Below are 22024 nucleotides of genomic sequence, written 5' to 3'. Positions count from 1 at the left end.
TTGAGACAGGGTTTCTCTGTGTAGCCCTGGCTGTCCTGGAACTCACTCTGTAGACCAGGCTGGCCTCGAACTCAGAAATCCACCTGCTTCTGCCTCCCAAGTGCTGGGATTAAAGGTGTACACCACCACCACCTGACTACCAATTTTCTTTTCTTTTCTTTTTTATATTTTTTCCTTTTTATTAGATATTTTCTTCATTTACATTTCAAATGCTATCCCCAAAGCCCCCTATACCCTCCCCCAGCCCTGCTCCCCGACCCACCCACTCCTGCTTCCTGCCCCAGGCATTTCCCTGTGGGGAATTGCAGGCTGGTATCCAGTCGAGCTGAGGTCTGAACCCCGATGCTGACTACCAATTTTCTTATCTTTGATTAGTATCATGGGCCTTTGTTTTATTAAAAGTGGAAAATGACTCAATTTCATTCATAGAAGCATAATTTAATAATGATAGCTACAATTTTTAATCACATAAGCAGCAGGCATTATATCTTATGCCCATCATGCATGTACTTTGGTGTATATGATACATGTAACAGAGAATTTATAAGTCCTGCATTTCAACATATTCAAATTTTATTAAAGATATAATATGAAGTTATGTATAATTAATCACCATTTAATAATGTTAAAAATAGACTTAGGGTTAAGTAAATTACAGAACATTACATAATTAATTGATATTATTGCAAGAATTTTAATTCAGTAGTGGCTTCTCTGACTATAGAAAGGTTTAGAAATAAATTATGTGTTGTGCCTTTTGTTTATTCAACATAAGAAAACATATTTTCATCCTGCTGCCTACTTAGGACTATTAAAAACCAAACCCAGTGTTTCTCTGGTTTGATTTGGCAAAAGATAAAGCATCTAATATCTTTCTCTATATGCACATTTCTTTATAGGAAACTGAAAGGCTTATAGTAAATGTTTGAATTCAGATCAACAAAGCCTCAGAGAAGTTGTAGCCTTAGCCTCAGCCTCTAGAAGGAAAAGCACACTCATATTTTATCTCTAGAAGTTCAGTTTTTCTTGTATTGGCCACATGTTGTTTAGGTAGCTTGTCGTGTGGTATGGGGAGAAAGAAAAGATGACTGGGTTATACTGACCATCTCTTTTGCTTCCTGACCCACAGATTCATATCCTTTTCCACTGTGGTCAACTTAGCTCAAGCACAGTTTGTGGTTCTTCTGTTAATCTTTCTTATGTTTCCAAAAAGAGATTCTAGGAATAATCTAACTGGAACTAAGGCTAACTGCTGAAAACTAGTGCAGTTGAATTGAAATTATTACTTTGTCCAGTATACATTGGTGCAAAGTCAATTTGTGTTTAGAAATGAATGAAAGCACACAATCATATGTTCCAGGGACAATAAAAAGATAGTAAATGGGATGAGGTGTATCTCAGTGGAAGAAGATATTCTAAGTATGTACAAGGCCCTGGTTTTATCTTTAGCACACATGCCCAACACACAATACAATATAGCACACACACAGTTTATGAAGGATATATTATAAACAATTCTATACTACGGAGTCAATAATCTAGATGAAGTGAACTTCTTCCTTGGGCCTATTCCTCAAACACAGTATCCCAAAATGTATCCAAAAAGAAATATACAATTGAATAGGCTTATTTATGTTTTAAAAATTGAATAAGTAATTAATAACTGTATAAGACAGAAGGTCAAGGTGCACTTACCGTCGTTCATTTCTACCAGTCATCCAAGGCATAAATTATACCAGTTCTTTGTTGGTAGAAACAGATATAATAATTCTTGATGAGAAGAATTGGGGAAGGAGTGGGGGTAAGTATAATCTAGATACATTGTATGACATTCACTTAGAGTTAATAAACTATTATAAAGGAAAAAATAGTTCTTGATGCTATGAGGCCAGAATTATCTTAATATCAAAACAAGATAAAGCCTTGGTCATGAATATAGACACAAAAATTCCAAACAAAATATTAAGAAATTGAATCTAACAATGTATAAGAATGTACATAGAAGGTGTAGTTGTCACACGATTTTAATCCTAGCATTTGGGAGACAGATCTCTGAGTTTGAGGCCAGCGTGATCTACATAGAGAGTTCCAGGACAGTCAGGGCTGCACAGACAGATCCTTAAACAAATAAATGAGTAAACAAAAATCCTATACACTATTTATCCCAACTATGCATGAAATTTCTCAATGATAATAAAAGAAAAACAAAAGAAAAGAATGTGGTGATGATTTCTTTAGATATAGTAAAACAGTATGATCTATGAAAGATAAATTGACCTTTATTAAAATTTAAGTTGTCTGCTCTGTACAAAACTATTTCAATTAAATATTTGTTAAAAAAAAAAGAAAAGAAAAACACATTTGATGCTGGGTATGGTGATCTACACCTTTAATATCCTAGCACTTGGGAGACAGAGGCTGATGGATCTCTGTGAGTTCAAGGCCATCCTGGTCTACAGAGCGAGTCTAGGACAGCCGGGGCTCTATAAACCCTGTCTCAAACAACAACAACAACACAAAAACAAAACCACAAACCCAAAACAAACAAAACCAGCATCTGATAAAGGTTTTCTTCAAAATACACAAAGATCTCTTAAGAAAATGAACAAGTTGATATAAAAATAGGATAAAGACTTGAGCAAGAAGATAAGATCTTCAATCTCATAAATCATTAGAAAACCTTCAAACACTGACAACACCAGAAGGTGGTGAGGCTGTCAAGTGACAGGAATACTCCCTCATTACCAGGAGGACTGTGACAGGGTCTGTGACTTTGGAAGAGTATAGTAGTTCTTATAAAACAAAACATGGTCCTCCCATACAATCCAGTGGACAGACTCTAAACTGAATGAAAACTTAGATCCATGCAAAAAACTGCACACAGATTCTTATTACAGTTCTATGATTGACAATATTTAGAAGATACAAAGGAATACTTCAGCAGATGAGTGTATAAACTGCAATACAGCTGGACAATAAAATACTTATTTCTGAAAATGAATGCATTATCAAGCCATGAAAAGACCAAGGAAGCAGCTTATATCACTTAGGGAAAGAAGCTAATCCAAAAGAGATATATAGAATATAGTTCCAACTATATAAAGATAGAAATCATGCAGACTTTAAAAAAGAGATTTATTTTAAATCATTTTATGTATATTTGTGTGCACCTGAGTGTATTCCCCCTCTCTATATAATATATCATATACACATATATCATATGTGCCAGGTGCCCTTGGAGTTCAGAAAGAAGTGTTGGAAGCACAGGAGACCAGTTTGGTTTTAATAAGTCAACAAGTTGACTACTATGTGTTAGGTATTTTTTTTTCTAGGAATAGAGACTAAAACATGGGTTCTTTCTCAGTGATTACATACTTTGGCTTAGGCAATACTCCAAAACAGAAAATAAGAACAGGCTGTCTTTATTAAGGACTAAATTACATGGTGAAGACTATCAGTGTCAGGGGGTTTCACTCTCATTTGACTGTTATTAATGAGGACTGTTCTTTAGCAAGCTTTGTTCTGGGTCTCAGAGGATACAAGGGAATGAGCAACCTGACCAAGATCTCTTTCTCTTTGTTGCCAAAGATCTAAAGGATGAAGCAGATTATAAACTATAAATACAACCAGCCAATAAGCTATACAGTTTTGAACAAAATGACAAGTGCTTTTTAAATAGGAAACTGGAGAAGAGAAGAGGAGAAAGGGTGGAAAAGGCTGTTCTTATTGGAAGGTAAGATCTGAGCAAAGGGGCTGGAGAGATGGCTCAGTGTTTTAAGAGCACTGACTGCCGCTCTTCCAGAGGTCCTGAGTTCAATTCCGAGCAACCACATGGTGGCTCACAACCATCTGTAATGAGATCTGATGCCTTCTTCTGGTGTGTCTGAAGGGAGCAGTGGTGATGTACTCATATAGTTAAAATAAATAAATCTTTTTTTTTTTTTTTTTAAGAAATGACTTAAAAAAAAAAAAAGATCTGAGCAGAGTTGAGTGACCAAGAGAGACAATCAGAGATGTCAGGAAGAGGGGTGCTCGTGGAAGAATAGGAGCTGGGGAAGAGAATCTGGGCAGGTCTATGCATGGAGTGTCATGGCACTAGAAAGAATGCCTGTGATGATGCAGCAGAGCCAAAAGATGGACAGAGGAAGAAGGGAACTGTAGAAGTCTACTGGGGTGGGTTAGGCATTACAGAGTTAATTTGGGCTTTTGTTCAATAATGACTAAAGGGTGTTGAGCTAGGGGAGTCCTGACTTTTAAGCACAATGGATAAGAAGTGAATGGATAGGGTTGGGAGGAAGGGCAGATGCATTTAACAAACAAAACCTGTCAAGAGACTGCTCTCTAGTCCAGAGACAGTGGATTGGATCAGGCTGTTGGCAGCCCGGGAAGTAGAGGAAAGAGCACACTTTCAGGTTGGAGGAGACAAGAACCATTAGATGTAGATATTCAGAGAAAGGTTCACTGAACAAGTTGAAGTTCTTTGAACTTGACCTTGAAAGAGAAGGAAAATTTGAAAAGGTAGAAGACTGGGAAAGGCACTTAAGGACATACTAAACTTGGAAGCAAGAGAGAGTATGGCTGTATTTTTGCAAAGTGAGATTAGTCTGAAGGGAGCCAGGTAGGCTACTTCCTGGGATAGATAGGAGGGAAGGTAAAATATATGAAATAGATCCAGGCTACCAAAAGGCAGTGGAAGCCAGGCAAGGGTGTGGACTCCACAGCACTATGATGCCTTGCAAGCAGCAGGCACCCAACAGTTAGAAGATGGATGGAGGCAGTTTGAGGACTGTTCACCTGAAAATCTAGAGTGAATGTAAGAATTTCTCTCACAAGGGAAACTTGGCATGGGCTAAGGAGGGTTAACTTACATGTAACTGATAGTTGACTGTTTCAAGTTTATTTTATAGTGATCACACATGGCTCTCACCACATGTGGGAACTTAATCTTGGCAATCACTTGTTCAAATAAAAATGAGATAGGTCTAAAGCACTGGTGTTCAAACACTGTGAGGCCTCAGTTCTGAGGTTGTACGAGCAATGTCTGTGTCTATCGATTAGCTACAGGTGCAAGACTGTGCATAGGAAGGAAAGAATAGTGCAGTAGGAAGGTACAGAAACCCAATTCTATTTAAATGACTCCAACACAAATACTCAGAAAGCATTCACTAAATTCTATGACATTCTGGTGTGTCCAAGGAAGCTAAAATAATGAAGCTGTGCGTCATTTCAGGTCCCCTAAGTCAGTGAAGAAAATTTCTCAGCTCAGATTTCCTCTGAGCCAAGAAATGTATACCTAACAAGATACTATGATTTTAGAGCTTCTCTAGCATTACTTCTTCAGGGTAAAGTTATAACTTAGGGAGTACACTTACAGACACACTGACCTGACAATATTAGAGAGATGGATGTATTTTAGCACTTTAAGAGACTAGCTGCTGCCATGCTGCTTTCAAAATCAACTATTATGTGCCTATGATCCCAGCATTAAGGAGGAAGAGACAGAAAGATTTAAGGTCTGATAGCAAGACCCTGGCTTAAAAAAAATCTTGTGTTTTCTTTAAGTGACATTTCTTTCATGTTTTTCATATACTTTAATTCACAATTGGGTGGGGCGGGGATATAAGAACTGACCATTTCTGGGAAACAATAAGAAGATACAGAGTCTAGAAATGGACCTAATCCAATTCTTAGAGTTTAAAAAAGAAGTTAAAATCAGATAAATCAGAAATACAGACAGAGCTAGAGCCATGCTATGGAAAAAGTTAATACCAACAACTATAAAATTCTCTTAAAATGACTTGAATTGTTTTTCCTTCTTCACTGCTGGGGATGGAACCAGGATTTTTATGTATGCTAGGCAAGTACTGCCCCCACTTCCCTACCCCTGCCCTAATCCCCCAACACCCCTATCCCCACCACATTACAGCTCTCTGAGGTGCCATTGCATGGGATCTTATAAAATTTAGAGTAGTATCAATAATTTAAATCTTTTCTGGACTTTCACATCAACAGATAAAGAATATTGTATCCCAGAAAAGCTTCCCCTCCCTGACCCTGAGGGGGGAAAATGAGCGATCACTGCTTCCATTTAAACCCAAAGACCCAAAAAAGGGTCTCAATTTTTGCAGTTCAGTTTCTTCAGAGATAAATATTAATGGAGTGGGAAGTAATTTTGCCATATTTAACACAACAAAACAACACAACCAAGGCTGGAGATGAAGCTCATTGGCTGAGTGCTTGCGTGGCAAACACAAGCTCTCGGGCTCCAGCCCCATACAGTTCTGGCTTTTTGTTTGTTTGCCTTTTGCTTGCTTGTTTTTGTTTTTGCTTTTGTTTTTAAGATAAGATATAAAGCTGTTTTCTTTAAGTTTGATTACTTTCTTCTTACGATACTCATGGGGGTCTCTAAAGATGCCCCTTTTAGCATTAGTAGTATAGTGGTGAGCATAGCTGCTTTCCAAGAAGCCCTTTTTTACTGAAGTAACTGTCACTTACTTTAGTGCAGTGAACATAACTTCAGATTTTGTTTTTCCATATCTTCTAAATTGCTTAAAATGCAAGGTATTCTGTTCTCAGAATCTTCTATCTGATCCTCCAATAGCTACTATGACAAGGACTAAAACAGTAAGCGTCACAGAGGGCTTTGGATCAGTCTTCACAAGCACTGTAACCTTCACAGTAACCTTGTTAACATTCAGGGACACAGAAGACACAACTGACTTGCTTCATTCATAAAACTTGTATATGAGCAGTACAGGACTGGACCTTGTAATCTGGTCCCTTTAAACTTCTAGCCAGGTGAGATTTTTAGTCAAGTATCTGATTGTAGTATACCATTAGCTAGAGCCCCTTAGACAGTTTAAATATCCCCCATAGAAGTGGTATGCAATCAACACTGCTCCCATCTCTGAGGGACTCTGGTTTCGAAGGGCTCTATTGCAGCATTTGTCATGTTTCTAAGATGCATTTCCATTGCTCAACCAGCTCTAGAGAACAAGTGTCATCATCCTTCAAGCTCTGGTGCAACAGCTGAAAATTAAAGAATCCACACAGGACTGAGTCTGGCACTCAGAGTAGGAGGCATATTGAGCATGAGTCCGAGGAAGTGTCCCTTGCATGGTGCCAATTTTTATTAGTGGGAATCAGAGCCAGCATGAGGTTACTTAGGGTTGCTTGCAGAACTCTTGAAAAAGAAAAGAAGTGAGATGAAAGGGACCTAGCTCATGGTGCCTTGGAAAAACGTGTAGATGCCCTCTTTGGAACCTAGTGCTCATGGAGCCTTGGGAAAATATATAGATGTTCTCTTTGGGCAGAATGACTGAAGGGGTAACTTCACTTCATGGATATGACCAATGCAGCTGGACCTCTAGGACCAAAACTAAACATTTTTTTTTTTTTTATTTCTACAGTAGCAGTACCCAGCTCCTGTACCACCACTCAATCTACTTTGCCTCAGATGCAGAAGGAATGCCTAAGCTGATGGGCTAGGCTGAAGACAGAATCCTATAGCACACCATCAATGCTGGACTTGGATAGCTAATGATGATTGCATACTTGGTTTATTTCTAAGTTTAACTGTTTGCTTTAGCAGGAGTGGAATAAATATTTAATGGTCACCAACAAAACATAATAGATACAAGAAACAGGTTGTTGGGCTTTAATAGCTCAAATTTTTAGTAGAAAAACATTTATGATAAACCAGATGACCATAAAAGCCAACGTTCAAATTATTAGTAAAAATTTAATATTTTAGTAATTAAAATATTAAAATTAATATTTTAATACCTTAAAGAGTATATTGCCCAAGCTAGTCCCAACTGCTGTTCATGACTGATACTCCCAGCACAGTCTCCCAAGTAGCTGAGACTATAAGCTGCAGCAGCATACCTGGCAAATAATTCTATTTTGTACCATTTTGATGAAGAAAGTAAGTTTTAGTCTATTAGAGAGACTTCAGACTCGGAGAAATTACATCTAGGACAAAGTCATGGCATAATAATAAGAGATTGGTATGGAATAAAAATCTTGATTATCTAACCATCTCTTGACATAACTAGCATTTGCCCTCTAAGGCAACCTAAAGTGTTCATTGTGCTATGTTCTAGACAAGTTCTTTTCAAAGAGACAAAAGTACCAAAGTTGGAATCAAGAACTATTTCATAATGTAGCCAGGATATTCTTTCTCAAGGCAGGCTAAATAAAACTAATATGAATAGTGATCACTTTCATGGCTTATAGAAAAATAGAATATTTTATAGAATATAATGAAACTAAACTACTGCATAAGAAACTCAGTGATATATACAATGAATCAATGATAGGACTACGGGTCAGATCAAGGGTAGACAGTGAACTCAATCCTCAACACACACAAAGCAGAAAAAAATTCAGAAATTTTAATTTTTTCACTTTAAAAACTGATGTCTTAAAAATTATAACAAATGTGTTCAAATGTTAGGCTTCTAGAAAAATTTGAAATGAAGCTATTCATTTTAACCAACAAATGACTTCATTTTAATGCTTCTGCACTTCTATTATAAAACACAGTCACCCTAACTCAACAACCTATTTTATATGCAATCTATGAGACAAGAAAAATAAACCAAACAGAAACACTAGAATAAATAAGAAATGATACAAAATAGAAGAAACTGTGCTTAAGAAACCCCAGTAGAAGGAGCTATAGAAATAGAGAATGCAACATTTACAGTGGACAAGAAAAAAATGTTGGGAAAGGAGAATTTTGTTTCTGTGTAGCAAATCTGAATAGAAGTAATGGTAAATTGTTTATTCAGCATGTATCAAGCCTTCCAGAGACCTCTTTTCCTAGTGTGTAAAGTGAGAGGCTTAGAACAGGTATTCTTCAATCAGACATTATGCTTGAAGTATCTTAAAAATTCTAAAAGAGAACTTAACATATTCCTGTACTCTAGAAACTTGCAATTCTTTGAGAAAAAAATGTAGATTTCAAAGTAAAATAAAAAATACCCGAAGAAGAACAGAAATTCTACAAGAGGGATTAAAAACTGTAATGAAAGATATCTAACACAATAACAAGAGAGGAAGCTAATTCGCCAAGTGTTCTGAAATGCTCACACATATTTTTAGACTATATATGCAAATGCAGGAAACAAAAATGAACAGGTCTGGTTTGGATATCAAAATACCTTTAATGCTTATAATTCAGGAAATGGAAGCCATGAGCAGAGATAAAATAGAGGTTAGATTAGGGTTCTATGCTGAAGGTTCTGAATACATTTATAAGTGATCACCATAAAAATGATCAAAGGATTAATAGACTATATGAATACATGTGGAAAACAAACATGCAATTTCACCCACACATGAGTGCCCGAAGCATCCCTTGCAGCAGCATCAGGAATGGACTTTACCTTGTGAAGTGCTCATAGGCAGTGCATCAGCGAAGGCACCTTGCTCTGGGTCAACAGGAGAATCTCCCAGAGTTTCACCCATAACAGCATAAAACAGAGATTTGCTGTAATTCACACTGGTGTTTTGTCTATGTCTTGCAAAAGATTGGTTGGTTAAAGGAAAAAGGCTTATGGTCATCGAGCTTATGAATATGCTAATAAGTCAAGACACCAGTTTTCAAATATTTGGGAGAGGTGGGAATAAACACAGAAAGAATCAGGCCTGAATTGGCTGGCACTGTCCTGACTGAGAGCCAGTTGTGACAAAATGGTGTGTCATAATGCTGTCTGCTGCTTTGGCAAGACTTGGTACATTACAAGGAAAACGTTGCTACATTGTCTCGCCAGTGACCCACACATTCACTGTTCTGTGAGGGGCGTGAACTGTACAGTAGTTGGAATTACCAGAGCAGAGATTGTTCAATATTGATTGTTTTTTTTTTAATTGCAGTAAAATACACACCAGTGGCTTTTAAAATAGAAAACTTTAATCTCTAAGTTATGAAACACCAGATAAACGTATTTGGCCAAAGTTTTTCTTAAGTATTTATCTTTGGTTGAAACTCCTAATCACACATCTGAAGAGTACTCTTGTATCCAAACATATACACGTTCTTATTTTAGATTTTGTTACCCACACGGCTACTGGATAATACATTTCTAAGGTGATTTATTCAACAAGTCTATAAAAGGTCCAAAATGTTACTGCTTTCCAAATTCTATAAAAAGGAATAGTTGACATAATAAAGGCTAGTAAAATTTAAATTTTATATATCAAAGTTTGTGTTTTAAATTTGTTTATCTATCAATAGCAACTGTAGTAGTATTTCAATGGTTGATGTTTAAGTGATAAGTACTATGTCACAATGAAAAAATTGGAGCCCTCCCTGAGAATAATGTATTACCAGAATTAAAAAAAATTACCCTGCTAGGTTGGCAAGGAATTGTGGTCAGTTTTGTAATCAGGAAAACTCTGGCTTCTTGCTTAAGGCCTTTGCCCTTTTTGGCAGAAAAAAAACCTAGCTGTGCCAAACTGCTAACGTGGGAGCAGCCCTTGTCACATAAGTGACCTAATATAATTCAGTGACTTGTGGACTTTAAAAGAGCCCTTACACAGGGCAGCGTATCAGATGGCAATAATTCCCTGAATTATATTTATCCTGATACCCCCAAATGGAATAACCGTATATCTAGTTAATCTATGTTGAGTAACTATTCATTCTTCAAGGGGACTAGCAAGAGTTCCTCTGTCAATAATGAAACAATAGCTCAATGGGAAAATGCTCACTAGGTCTAAATATCACTCAGTGAATTGAAAAGTTGGCAATTACATCATTTAATGACTCCCCCACAAACATTACTAAAGTAATTCAAGTTAAAGTATGCTTTTCAGTAGTCCAAATGATGGGGGATCACTGTGTTGGATTAGTTTTATCTCTATTTAACTTGAATTCTTAATAAAATAATTTCTCTTTTCTTCTCAATGCTTAAAAACGTCCTTATATTACAAAGTAATCAGGCATAGCATGCAATCACAGATTCGGAATACACTACTTAAGGATGTAATGGAATCCAAATTTTTTGGTGGAACTCACAGGTCAAAAGCAATCAGTAAACCAATCACTAAATTAATCATTAAAGTCAAAACCAGAAACAAACAGAAACAAATTTTAACAGAATAGAACAAAAGCTGGAGTCCTATTCTATCTATAGATATTCCTGTGTGCTATCCCTGGCATCTGTGTCTAGAATGTAAAACTTCAGCTTCACTTCCTAGGAAATTCAATATATCACTTGGTTCCCTTATTCCTGTCCCCAGATCCTGGTTTAACCTTTTAAACATAGTTGAGGGGGAGAGGTGTAGGCTTTGTGGTAGAGCTTTTGCTTGGCATGTGTAGGCCCTGGGTTTGATTCTCAGTATCCCACCCTCAAAAGGGAAACATTTATTAGAACCTCCTTAAGATTTTGCATGGGTATTTGAAATGCTAACATTTGGCAGAATGATACCATTTTAGAAGGAGTGTAAAAAGATGAGAAATGGAGGCCCCTTGATAATAACTGTGTCTTCAAAATTTAAAAACAAACAAACAAACAAACAAACAAAAAAAAACAGGCGAGAACTTGTCTCCAGTGCTCAGGAACCATAGGGATAGAGGAAGAGGAGGCTTCTTCCGTAAGGGGGATATTAATGAGTACCTATATTATTGTATTTTCAATACCAATGACTATGGTGAAAGTGGGGGCTGGTCTAGCAATACCTTCTTTCCCATGTCTATTCATTCTCTCAATGTAGCTCACTCATTTCATTTGACTCAGAGTGGATCTTCTACATTTGATTTCTAAGGTCAACAATTTCACCTGGTTCTCAGGTTTTGTTTTAGTCTCTGTTATTATCTGGGTTGGGCTCCACATAGATATAGTCTTCCCAACCTTCCTCCAAGGGATGGAATTTTGGACTCTACCTATTGCTTCCTTTTCCCTCATTCTCTTCCTCCTTCCCTTTCTTTCAAAAGACAACATTTAACTTGTGTATCTACTGGTTAACTAGGTTTTCTGAACCTCTACTTCTATTGTGTGCTTGTTATTCAATCACACAAATTATTTTAGCAGTTAATTCAGCAGTACCTGAATCTGGTAACATCTCCTCCTAGGATTGTGTTTTATCTTCCTTCTTTTGCCCTATGCTTTATTTGATGCAAAAGCCTCTTGATCATTCTATTTCATTCATTTTTTCAACAAATATTTACCTATCTATCTATCTATCTATCTATCTATCTATCTATCTATCTATTTGGTTTATTTGGTTTTTTGAGACAGGGTTTCTCTGTGTAGCCCTGGCTGTCCTAGAACTCACTCTGTAAACCAGGCTGGCCTCGAACTCAGAAATCCACCTGCCTCTGCCTCCCAAGTGCTGGGATTAAAGGTGTGCACCACCACTGCCCAGCCAACAAATATTTATTGACAATATAAGAGATGGCAAGCCTTAAGCTTGGTGCTAGGGTACTAATGAATAAAATGTGTGTACTCTTATGGACTTCAAAACTAGCCAATAAACATGAGTCATAGTTTAAATAAACACAGAGCCTGGCACAGAGCAGGTTCAATAAATGTTGCTTACATATCTGGTGGCATATTTGAACAACATAACACATAAAACACACAAGTGAAACAAAATAGCTACACGGTGTGGGTTGCTTAAGACAGCTAATGTTTATTACAATGTGTTGTCCCATCATTTTGTTGTGCTAGGTTGCTTAAGAAATAATTTGCTCCCATGGATATTTAGATAGGTGAAAATGAACGGGGTCAATCTCATTTTCCTGTAAGTATCCATCTATTTTGTTCTCAAATATTGGAGAGACTTACAAATTTTATTTTACATACTAGCCATTATCCATGCATCCATTAAATGCTAAGCATTACTGTAGAAACCCCCCAATAGACACACTAATAAGCCACAGCTTTTAGCCTCAGTGAGTGCACATTTAATTTCATTTACCAAAACTATCCAAGCAAACCTAAAAGAGTGATCATCTAGTTTACCACTGACATTTGAAGGTCAGTTAGTATACATTCATACCAGAAATATATTTGCTTTAGTAAAGTTGTTATTATCAGGGGACAGTTCTAACACTAGAAAATTCATAAGGTCATAAGGATTCTGACAAGTAGGGGGATGTCTGTGTCTTCAAAACCTTAATAATTCTAGTGTCCTACTCTTGAAATTTGTGGTGAGATTCACAAAAGACTCTATAGTGTTAACATTATAACATTACCAATGTGTCATCAGAATTTTGCAGTTCTCAGTGGAGAAGTTGGTCAGCACTGGTCTGTGGAAAAGCTGCCAGGAAGGGTGAATTTAGAGTCAAGAAAAGGACCAGCTGGCACCAGAGAGTACCTGACTTGCGTGGAGGATTGTAGGTTTTCTGTAGTGCAGATTGAGATGAATATCTTGTCTTGGATTTTGGAAATATTAGGGGTGTGGATTTGGTTGTGGGTTCAATATTTCATTATTGGTAGGGGAAAGAAAGTAGGTAACGAATTATTCAAGAAAGAAGATGGAACGCCTATTTTAATACATGCATTGCCAAAGTGAGCACAGATAGTTGATTTACTACTTTCTTTGTTTACAATACCTGAAAACACACTGAGAGTTTGCTATTTGAGAGAGTTTGTGGTTTTTTTTGTTTGTTTGTTTATTTGTTTGTTTTAAAAGACAGGCTGGCCTCAAACACACTTTGTTGTTGAGAATGATCTTGGATTCCTGATCATCCTGCCTCCACTTCCCAAGTGTTAGGATTTCAGGAGTGTATGAGTATCCCTGGTGAGGCTACTCTTTAATATGTAATCTTGAGTGTTAATAATGGAATATCTAATTTGATTTAAAAAACCCAAATTTTTGTACATTTGTACAATGAGTTTATGAAATTCTTAGGCAAATGGATGGATCTGGAGGATATCCTGAGTGAGGTAACCCAATCACAAAAGAACTCACATGATATGTACTCACTGATAAGCAGATATTAGACAGAAATTTAGACTACCCAAGATACAATTTGCAAAACACATGAAACTCAAGAAGGAAGACCAACGAGTAGATACTTCATTCCTTCTTAGAATGGGGAACAAAATAACCGTAGAAGGAGTTACAGAGACAAAATTCGGAGCTGAGACAGAAGAAAGGACCATCCAGAAACTGTCCCACTCAGGGATCCATCTCATATACAACCACCAAACCCAGACACTATTGCATATGCCAGCAAGATTTTGCTGACAGGACCCTGATATAGCTATCTCTTGTGAGGTTATGCCAGTGCCTGGCAAATACAGAAATGGATGCTCACAGTCATCTATTGGATGGAACACAGGACCCCTAATGAAAGAGCTAGAGAAAGTACCCAAGGAGCTAAAGGGATCTGCAACCCTATACGAGGATCAACAATATGAACTAACCAGTACCCCCCAGAACTGTCTCTAGTTGCATATGTAGCAGAGGATGGCCTAGTTGGCCATCACTGGGAAGAGAGGCCCCTTGGTCTTGCAAACTTTATATGCTCCAGTACAGGGGAATGCCAGGGCCAGGAAGTAGGAGTGGGTGGGTTGGGGAACAGGGTGGGGGGGGGTATAGGGGGCTTTGGGGATAGATTTGAAATGTAAATGAAGAAAATATATAATAAAAAAGAAAGGTCATTAGATCCATAAACATGAATAATTTAATATAAAAGACCCAAAATTCATTAGTAAAATTATAATATTAACATTGCTAATATTACTCGGTGTTAGAATAATTAATGTAAAAAATTTCCATGATATAGAATTAATAATTTAATATTTAATAAATTTGAATTTATTATGTAGATGAAATTTAGATTTGAATTTCTTTGATTGATTTATTTTGTATAAAATAACATGTTTGTATGTTGATGAATAATATTTTTTAATATTCTCATTTAAAAGTTGCCTTATTCAATTTTATTGGTGTAGTTAATATTCTGGCTCCTAAAAGTTTGGGAGCAATTTGGGGCTCTCCAGAGCCTAACACAATGCCTCTGGTTGGCATTCACATATAGTAGGTTGTTTTGTTGATGGTGAGGATGATGAGACAACAGTTGCTTACCACATTTCTGTCTCATGTATCATTCAAGGAGCTTAGAGCCTAATGAATGGGTAGCAGTATCATTTGTTTTTCTTGTCCTAACAAGACTTCAGCTTCATGGTGAGGCCTCCGGGAAACAGGCAGACTGACGGTCCACTCCCTCCTGCTCTTAACCAGAACATCTGCCTTCTTCTTAGCTCAGTTGAAGCTGACTTGGAACTTATCTTCAAGTGGTTGGTTGTATCAACTTAGGGTTTCCTCACCTCACAAGGAGTGATGTGTCAATGGAACACAGGCTTTGAGAAGAAACAATCCTGATTCTAGATACCATTTCTGCAAGCCTGACACTCACAGAGGAAGAGAGCAAGGAAGGGCATTTATACCATTATGTTCACAGACACAACCCATTCTTTCATTAAAAACTATAATTTCATTCATAGTTTTAGAAAGTAAAATTTTAAGGCAATTAACACAACAAAGCTACATAAACTATATTATATATGCTTTTAAAGAAAAATAACTCAGTGAAATGATATTAACTTGAGTCCAGTCAATATATTTATATATATGTATATATATGTATATGTAATATATGTATATATACACATATATATAATTTCAAAAAAGATATTAACTGTGATGCAGCAGCAAAGAGCACAGACATTGATCCAGAAAGCTTAGATTTCAGACTCTTGGCTTTTTCACAGATTTGTTGTCTCAATTCTTAGAGCTAGGATGCTCTTCTCTAGAGTGAGAAGGGCAGTGCTTTGCAAAGTAAATAATCACTTTTAAAAATAAAAGATTCAACTAACTTTACATTTCTTTTTAAAAACAAAAATCAGAACTTGTTAGGAGGTGACAAAACACAGAAACACAAATTAATAATTTTTAAGTTAAAATTACCTATAACCTTCCATCGTAAGGTAGTAACTACTGTTTTCTAGTAGATAATTCTAGTATTTGTAAAATGAAATTCAGGCATATGCTTTGTGGCCTACCCTCATACACGCATTAAAAAATATGCTAAGGCTTAAATTTGTTAATGGGCTTTTGTTCAGTTGGTGTGAGATAGAGCCTTACTCAGGGTCTCCATGTGCTGTCCAGACTGGACTCAAACACCCAGGTCAAGTTATCGTCTTTCCTCAGAAGAATAATTAAGGTCCCTTTAGTATTGATGCTAAGGTACATGATAGAATAATAGAATAGCATAAAACTATTTAAAATTTAACAGAAATTCTCCTTGTTATATTCATATATAAGCCAGCATCACTACTGCCCGACTTTTGTAATATTTAAAAGAGAACCTAACCTGTCTAACCACTTTGTAGGGATCAACTAAATACTTAAGTTACTATGCCTCTGAACCAAAGATATCCTACCTAAATTATGTTAACTTGTCTTTGCATGTAATGTCTAACACCTGAAATTTTGTTCTAATTGGGTTTTTAGCATGATAAAATACAATGGTCTATATTATCAACATTCATTGATGTGAGAAATCCTAGCCCTGTAGAGCATGTTTCTCTGTCAATTTGATTTTTATCAATTACTCTTTCAAGATCAGTCATATGGATATTTCTTAGGCAACATCCTGTCATGGGGGAACCACACTAGCAATCTACAGATACTACAGCAATTCAGAGCCACAGGAATAGATTTGAGTTTAGTTCTATAAAACACAATTGACCAATATTGTGCTATGACTGAAAGAAATGTATGGACTATTAGAATCACTGACTGATAAAACTTTGTACCAGGACAATTAATACACTCAAACTCTTAATTTTTCCTATAAGAAAAATAAGTTTCAAAGGAATGACGTGATTCACCTACATCATTACTCAGATAGTAGCAGGGTTTGAGTTACAAATAGTTTCTTGATCCCCAGTTCAAAGCTACAAACTGTACCTTATCTCATTAAGATAAGACAATAAAACATTAAAATAGATGTTGCAATCAATTATCCTTAAGTCTACCAATCACAGCCTATCAGTCTGGATGTATCTTCCTATCTGACTCACTTAATGTGAATGAATTAGCTATGGAAATCAGAGTTCACAACAGAGTTCAGACCCAGTACTCTTTGGAGAGAAAGTACTTCATAGGACCGTCTTAACAGAATGTGCTACCATTCAGAAAGCAGTTTGGGAATTCATTTTGCTGACAAATGTCTTCTTGCTTCATTTATAGATTTTACATTTTAAACCTAGTTTCTAGGGCTTTTCTAGTGTTAACAGTCCCTACCCCCACCATGACATAGCCCCTTGTTCTTATGAGAATAATAATATTACTATGAGAAAATTTCTTTGTGGCAATAAAATTCTATTTAAAAAAATATCTTAGAGCTGCACAGAATTTTTATTTCCAGTTTGAAGCTAGGAGGTTATTTAAAGCAAAATGAGAACATAATAGCAACTATTTAACAGAGCTTCAGTATGGAGCCTGGGGAGGGGGTAGAGGTGTTGAGCAGAGGTAGAGAACTTGCCTAGCGTGTGTGAGGGTCTAGGTACAATCCTCAGCAATACAGAAAAGTGGGGAAAGAAGCTTGTATGTGTTTTTACTCAGTGCAGGAGATCGGGGTTTGCATTTCAGTGCTGGAACTCACAAAAGTCCTTACTTTGTTATGTCTTGTTAAACCTTTGTTCCCTCATCTAAAGAATTGTTAAATGATTTAAATAAGCCAGTGCCTAGAATGCAGTAAGCTTCCCAAATTATTATATTGGCTTCCCATATTATATTATGAATTCTTATAATCAAAACCATGATCCCTATGTTTGATTCTTGGTTAATAAACAGAGCCATCACCAAGCAACACACCAACTGATCCTATAATTTAACCAGGAAGAAACATGGAATCCTCAGGATCAAGTGGGAATTTTACAAATTTACTTAGACACATTCTGTTAATGATAGCAAACAGAGATCTGATAGAGAATGATATAGAATTATAAAACATGCTAACAAGAAACTTAATTTTGATGATAATAAAATAATAATAAACTGCATAGAATGTATTTTTATATCAATTTTTCTTTTTGGGTCTATGGATCAGGTAATAGTATATTATTAGGTCAATTACCTAAAGGTTTATACTATGAATTTTGTTACAGTTTAGTTCCCTAAGTTTGAATTTATAGAATAAAGCTACACCAGTTTCTGGAAGCTAGTAGGCTGGGAACAACAACAACAACAAAACCAACAAGTATCTCTAGAATTCAGATGCTGTATTATTGAGAACCTGCTCTGCCAGGTGCTGTGCTGTCCTAAGAGACACACTCCTGTTTAGACTTTATCAAAATTGTGAGCTTGAGGGGCAGCTCTACTCTGCGAGAAGATGGCCAGTGGTAGGATTAGAAATGGGAGCTCATACACCATGCAGCACAGTTAAATTATCAAATGAACATAAGTAAAATCATGGTTACACCTGGGATCAATTCTCAAGCCTTATGAACTTATGAGAGAGGAAGAGGAGAAGAGACACTGGGCTACAGAGCAGGTAGCAAGAGCCCATCAATCACTAACATGGAATGACAATAATCTGATCTCTCCATTGCATGGCTATATTTTCCTTCCTTGCTGCTATAAAGTAACATGTGCAGTTATTGTGGCACTCATGTTCTTGAACATGTAGTTTTAAAAAGATTTACTTATTAGCTTCCATGTATGTACGTGAATCTCTGTGAATGTGTACCACATGTGCATGGATGTCCACAGAGTCCAGAAGAGGGTATCAGATTCTTTAGGGCTAGAGTTATGGACACTTGTGAACCACCCAATGTGTGTGCTAGGAACTGGATTCAGGTCCTCTTCAAGAACAGTGGGTATTCCCAACTGCTAAGCTAGCTCCCTCACCCTGACATTCAACTTCAATAATCATTCTGTTTAGGGTTCTAAACACTTGATCATCTCTTCTCCAAATCAATAATTTGGGTTTATAACACAAAGATTTCCTAATTCTGACATTCATAGATCACTCAGTTGGCATTTCTCTATAGGAGAAAATGTTCCTTAAGTGAAGTTGTGTAATCACTCTGAAATGCAGTTCCTACTGGGAAGAAAGACTAAATGTTTAATTTTCTCTTTTATTAAAAGCTAGATAATTTTAATACCTAACTTTCTTGGTTAGGTATATCAATTTCTCCTCTTCATAGAACATTCGTGTTACAAAACATGCTTTTTCTTTTTCAAGCTAATTTTAGAGAATTTTTATTTCCACTTCACTTTTCTCTTATAACAGTTAAAAGTAAGACTTGCATGCCTTGGTTCCTCAAATAACGAATCTGTTCTTTTTATCACACATACACACACACACAAACCATTTACCAACCCCCAAATAACAGTATCAGTGTTTCAGTTTTACCTAAGTTTCCATCCACAGGGATTTTCAGTCTTTAGCAAGTAGTTTTCTTAAATGAGGGTGGTGGGGCTAGCAAATGAATTCAACTGGTGCTTCCAAAGTTATCTAGAATGGCAGCATAGCTTTGAAAAGTGGGTCCAAGATTCCTGACAAGTTTGTGGACTAATTAAACCACATTCCAACCATATACTTTATGCTTCCCTTTCCAGGTTTCTGCAGATATAAGATCTAGGAGGTAGGATATTCTGTTTATATGTCCACAAACATGAGTTTCATTTTGAGTAAATGTCATTTGAGATATTTAGAAAAAATTATTAAAACACAAAGAGAAGGAGGGGACCAAATAGGAAGACAGAAAGAAACAAGTTTCTCAAGTCTGAAATGGTTGCTCCCCCCCCCAAACAAATATAAAATTGAGCCTTAACTCAGTCCCTCTAATTATGTTTTTGTTATCTATTGCACACAGTCAGATGAACAGCTCAAATGCCTACAGTCACTCTGGGCAAGTTGACAAATATCCTACACATTGAAATGAGAAGTGGGAAGGAGGCCAGATTGCTTAATTGTTTGTTACTTGGGAGTCTGAAAAGGTGGACAAGCCAAAATCTTTATGGGGATCCAAAGAGTACAGCTCCTTCCTTAGGCAGCTGGAGAAAACAATGGGCCAGATTCTCACTCTGTGTAATCACAGAGGACGACTCCATTGTATAGCCCATTGTTTCTCCCATGTACTGCCTGAAGGGGAAGTGTATTGTTAGCTAAGGGAGACCTTCCATAAGAGAGTTACATATGATGAGAACATAGCCTCTGGGAAATTAATAGAGATGTGGCATTCAGTTCAGGAGGGAGCTCTCAGATAAACATTTTGGGAACGGTGCACTTAAAAGGCCCAAGCATTAAAACCAGGAAGCTGTGCTGACTGACCAAGAGTCAATGTCAGGCTAAATAAAGGAGATCTGAAATGCTTATGGGGCAGGTAAAAGACTAGTTGGATCTCACAAGTAACAGAAATATCATGATGAACTTCTCACATGTCCAAGAAATTCCAGACACATATACTCACTCTGACCTCCTTTTTGATAAAACCTTTTTGATAAAATGAGGCACAAAGTGCTTCATTTACAGATGACACAGACAAGGTAGTAGAAGTAGAATGATTTGCATACTGCCTTTGTATACATCAACCTCTAGTAGGCTGTGCATGGACATAGCTTATTGTAACTGTCTGTGCAACTTATAGGTTGACTCTTATTTTTGAGAAAAAAAAAAGCGCATTTTTCTATGAAACAAAATCTGTGTTTCTTGGGGGACTTTTTTGTTTTGGTGTTGGGGGTGCACTCAGGGTCTCATGAATTCTAAGCAAGCACTGAGCCACCAGTCCAATTCTACAATTTTAATTTTGTTTCATGGTGTTGACATAAAAATTCATCTTTTAGATTATCTGTATAATATCAGAACTAAATTCTGAGATGTTTTGATGCTATAGATTATAAACTCTCCAGTACCCAGTATTACCACTTTCTTTGCATAAGGTTATGAAGAGGGCAAAGGTAGAGTTTTAATATGAAAACTATTATTTTGCATTTATTGAAGGTCAAATGAGAGCTGGTGTTGTTAAAGAAAGGAATGCAGAGTTCCAAAACAGAAGAGTCCAGGGACAGTGTAACTGTGTATGCAGTAATGGTAGCAGAAAGGTGATGCAGGGACAGTGTAACTGTGTATACAGCGATGGTAGCAGAAAGGTGACACGTAGAGGCATGGAGGAGAATTTCTATACCTGTGCTTCTATTGTAAATGTTGAAGGACTTACAACTTGTCATTAAACTTGCTTTAGTTCCAAAGATAATCTTTTAAATTGGTTATTTTATTTATTTACATACGCAGGAACTATAATTTATAGAGTTTATATTAATAGCTGTAAAACAGCTCTAAAAATACAAACATGTATACTTGCTACATTATATAAAAAATGTTGTAGGCACTAAGAATCATAAAAAATTCCTCTCTTGAAATCTGTACTTGAATAAATAGTGCAACACAGTGTCATAAAATCCTTGAAACCAACTGGATCTTCCTCCCTCCTTCCCTCCCTTCCTTCCCTCCTTTCTTCCTTCCTTTTTTTTCTTTTCTTTCTTTCATGTGTGTGTGTACCTGTGTGCTTATGTTAGTGTGTGCCATGTGTGTACTGCTGCCCTCAGAGGCCCAAAGAGGACACTAGACCTCCTGAAGTTGGATTTATAGGCAGTCGTGAACCAATCAAAATGGGTACTCTCTAGCCTCTAACTCTCTCATTTCCTACGTACAGAAAAGAAAGACAATGGTTTATGAAGAATCACATAGCAAGTTGTGACTGAGTTGCATCTAGAATATATGTGAGGTATGGTTATAAGAATTTATTTTAAGTTGTATGTGTTAATCTCAGTAAACCTTTTGTGGTTTTACAAACAAGATGTCTCCTGGAATTGAGTTGTGAAACGTTAATTTTCTAAATCATACTTTTTCTGTTAATTGTCAAATGATGATTTTAACCCAAATCTTTAGTCTAGAATCTGAAGTCTGGCATTCATAGTACTAGGGGGAAAGAAAAAAAAAGGTGTTTTAGTTGATTTCAAGACTGAAGAATTAAGTAGCTTGTGCCTG

The 22024-nt window shown here is 36.6% G+C and overlaps 1 protein-coding gene across 4 annotated transcripts in view; it reads right to left on the bottom strand.

The window, feature by feature from the left end:
• Pparg (peroxisome proliferator activated receptor gamma) overlaps positions 1 to 22024 on the bottom strand; it is a 129940-nt gene that overhangs the window by 59385 nt on the left and 48531 nt on the right. The window contains exon 1 of one of the 4 annotated variants that reach the window (XM_021164279.2): positions 9393 to 9762. The exons of the other annotated variants lie outside the window; for them this stretch is intronic. Coding sequence (XP_021019938.2) covers positions 9393 to 9570 — 178 coding nt within the window. The 5' untranslated portion in view covers positions 9571 to 9762. Of the gene's footprint in view, positions 1 to 9392; positions 9763 to 22024 lie in introns of those variants that run through there. 4 annotated transcript variants of the gene reach the window in all.

The sequence above is a fragment of the Mus caroli genome, chromosome 6 (assembly GCF_900094665.2).
Source record: "Mus caroli chromosome 6, CAROLI_EIJ_v1.1, whole genome shotgun sequence".
In the NCBI taxonomy this organism is placed as follows: domain Eukaryota; kingdom Metazoa; phylum Chordata; class Mammalia; order Rodentia; family Muridae; genus Mus; species Mus caroli.
Note: the sequence above shows the minus strand (reverse complement) of the source record. Positions and strands in the feature narration are given on the sequence as shown.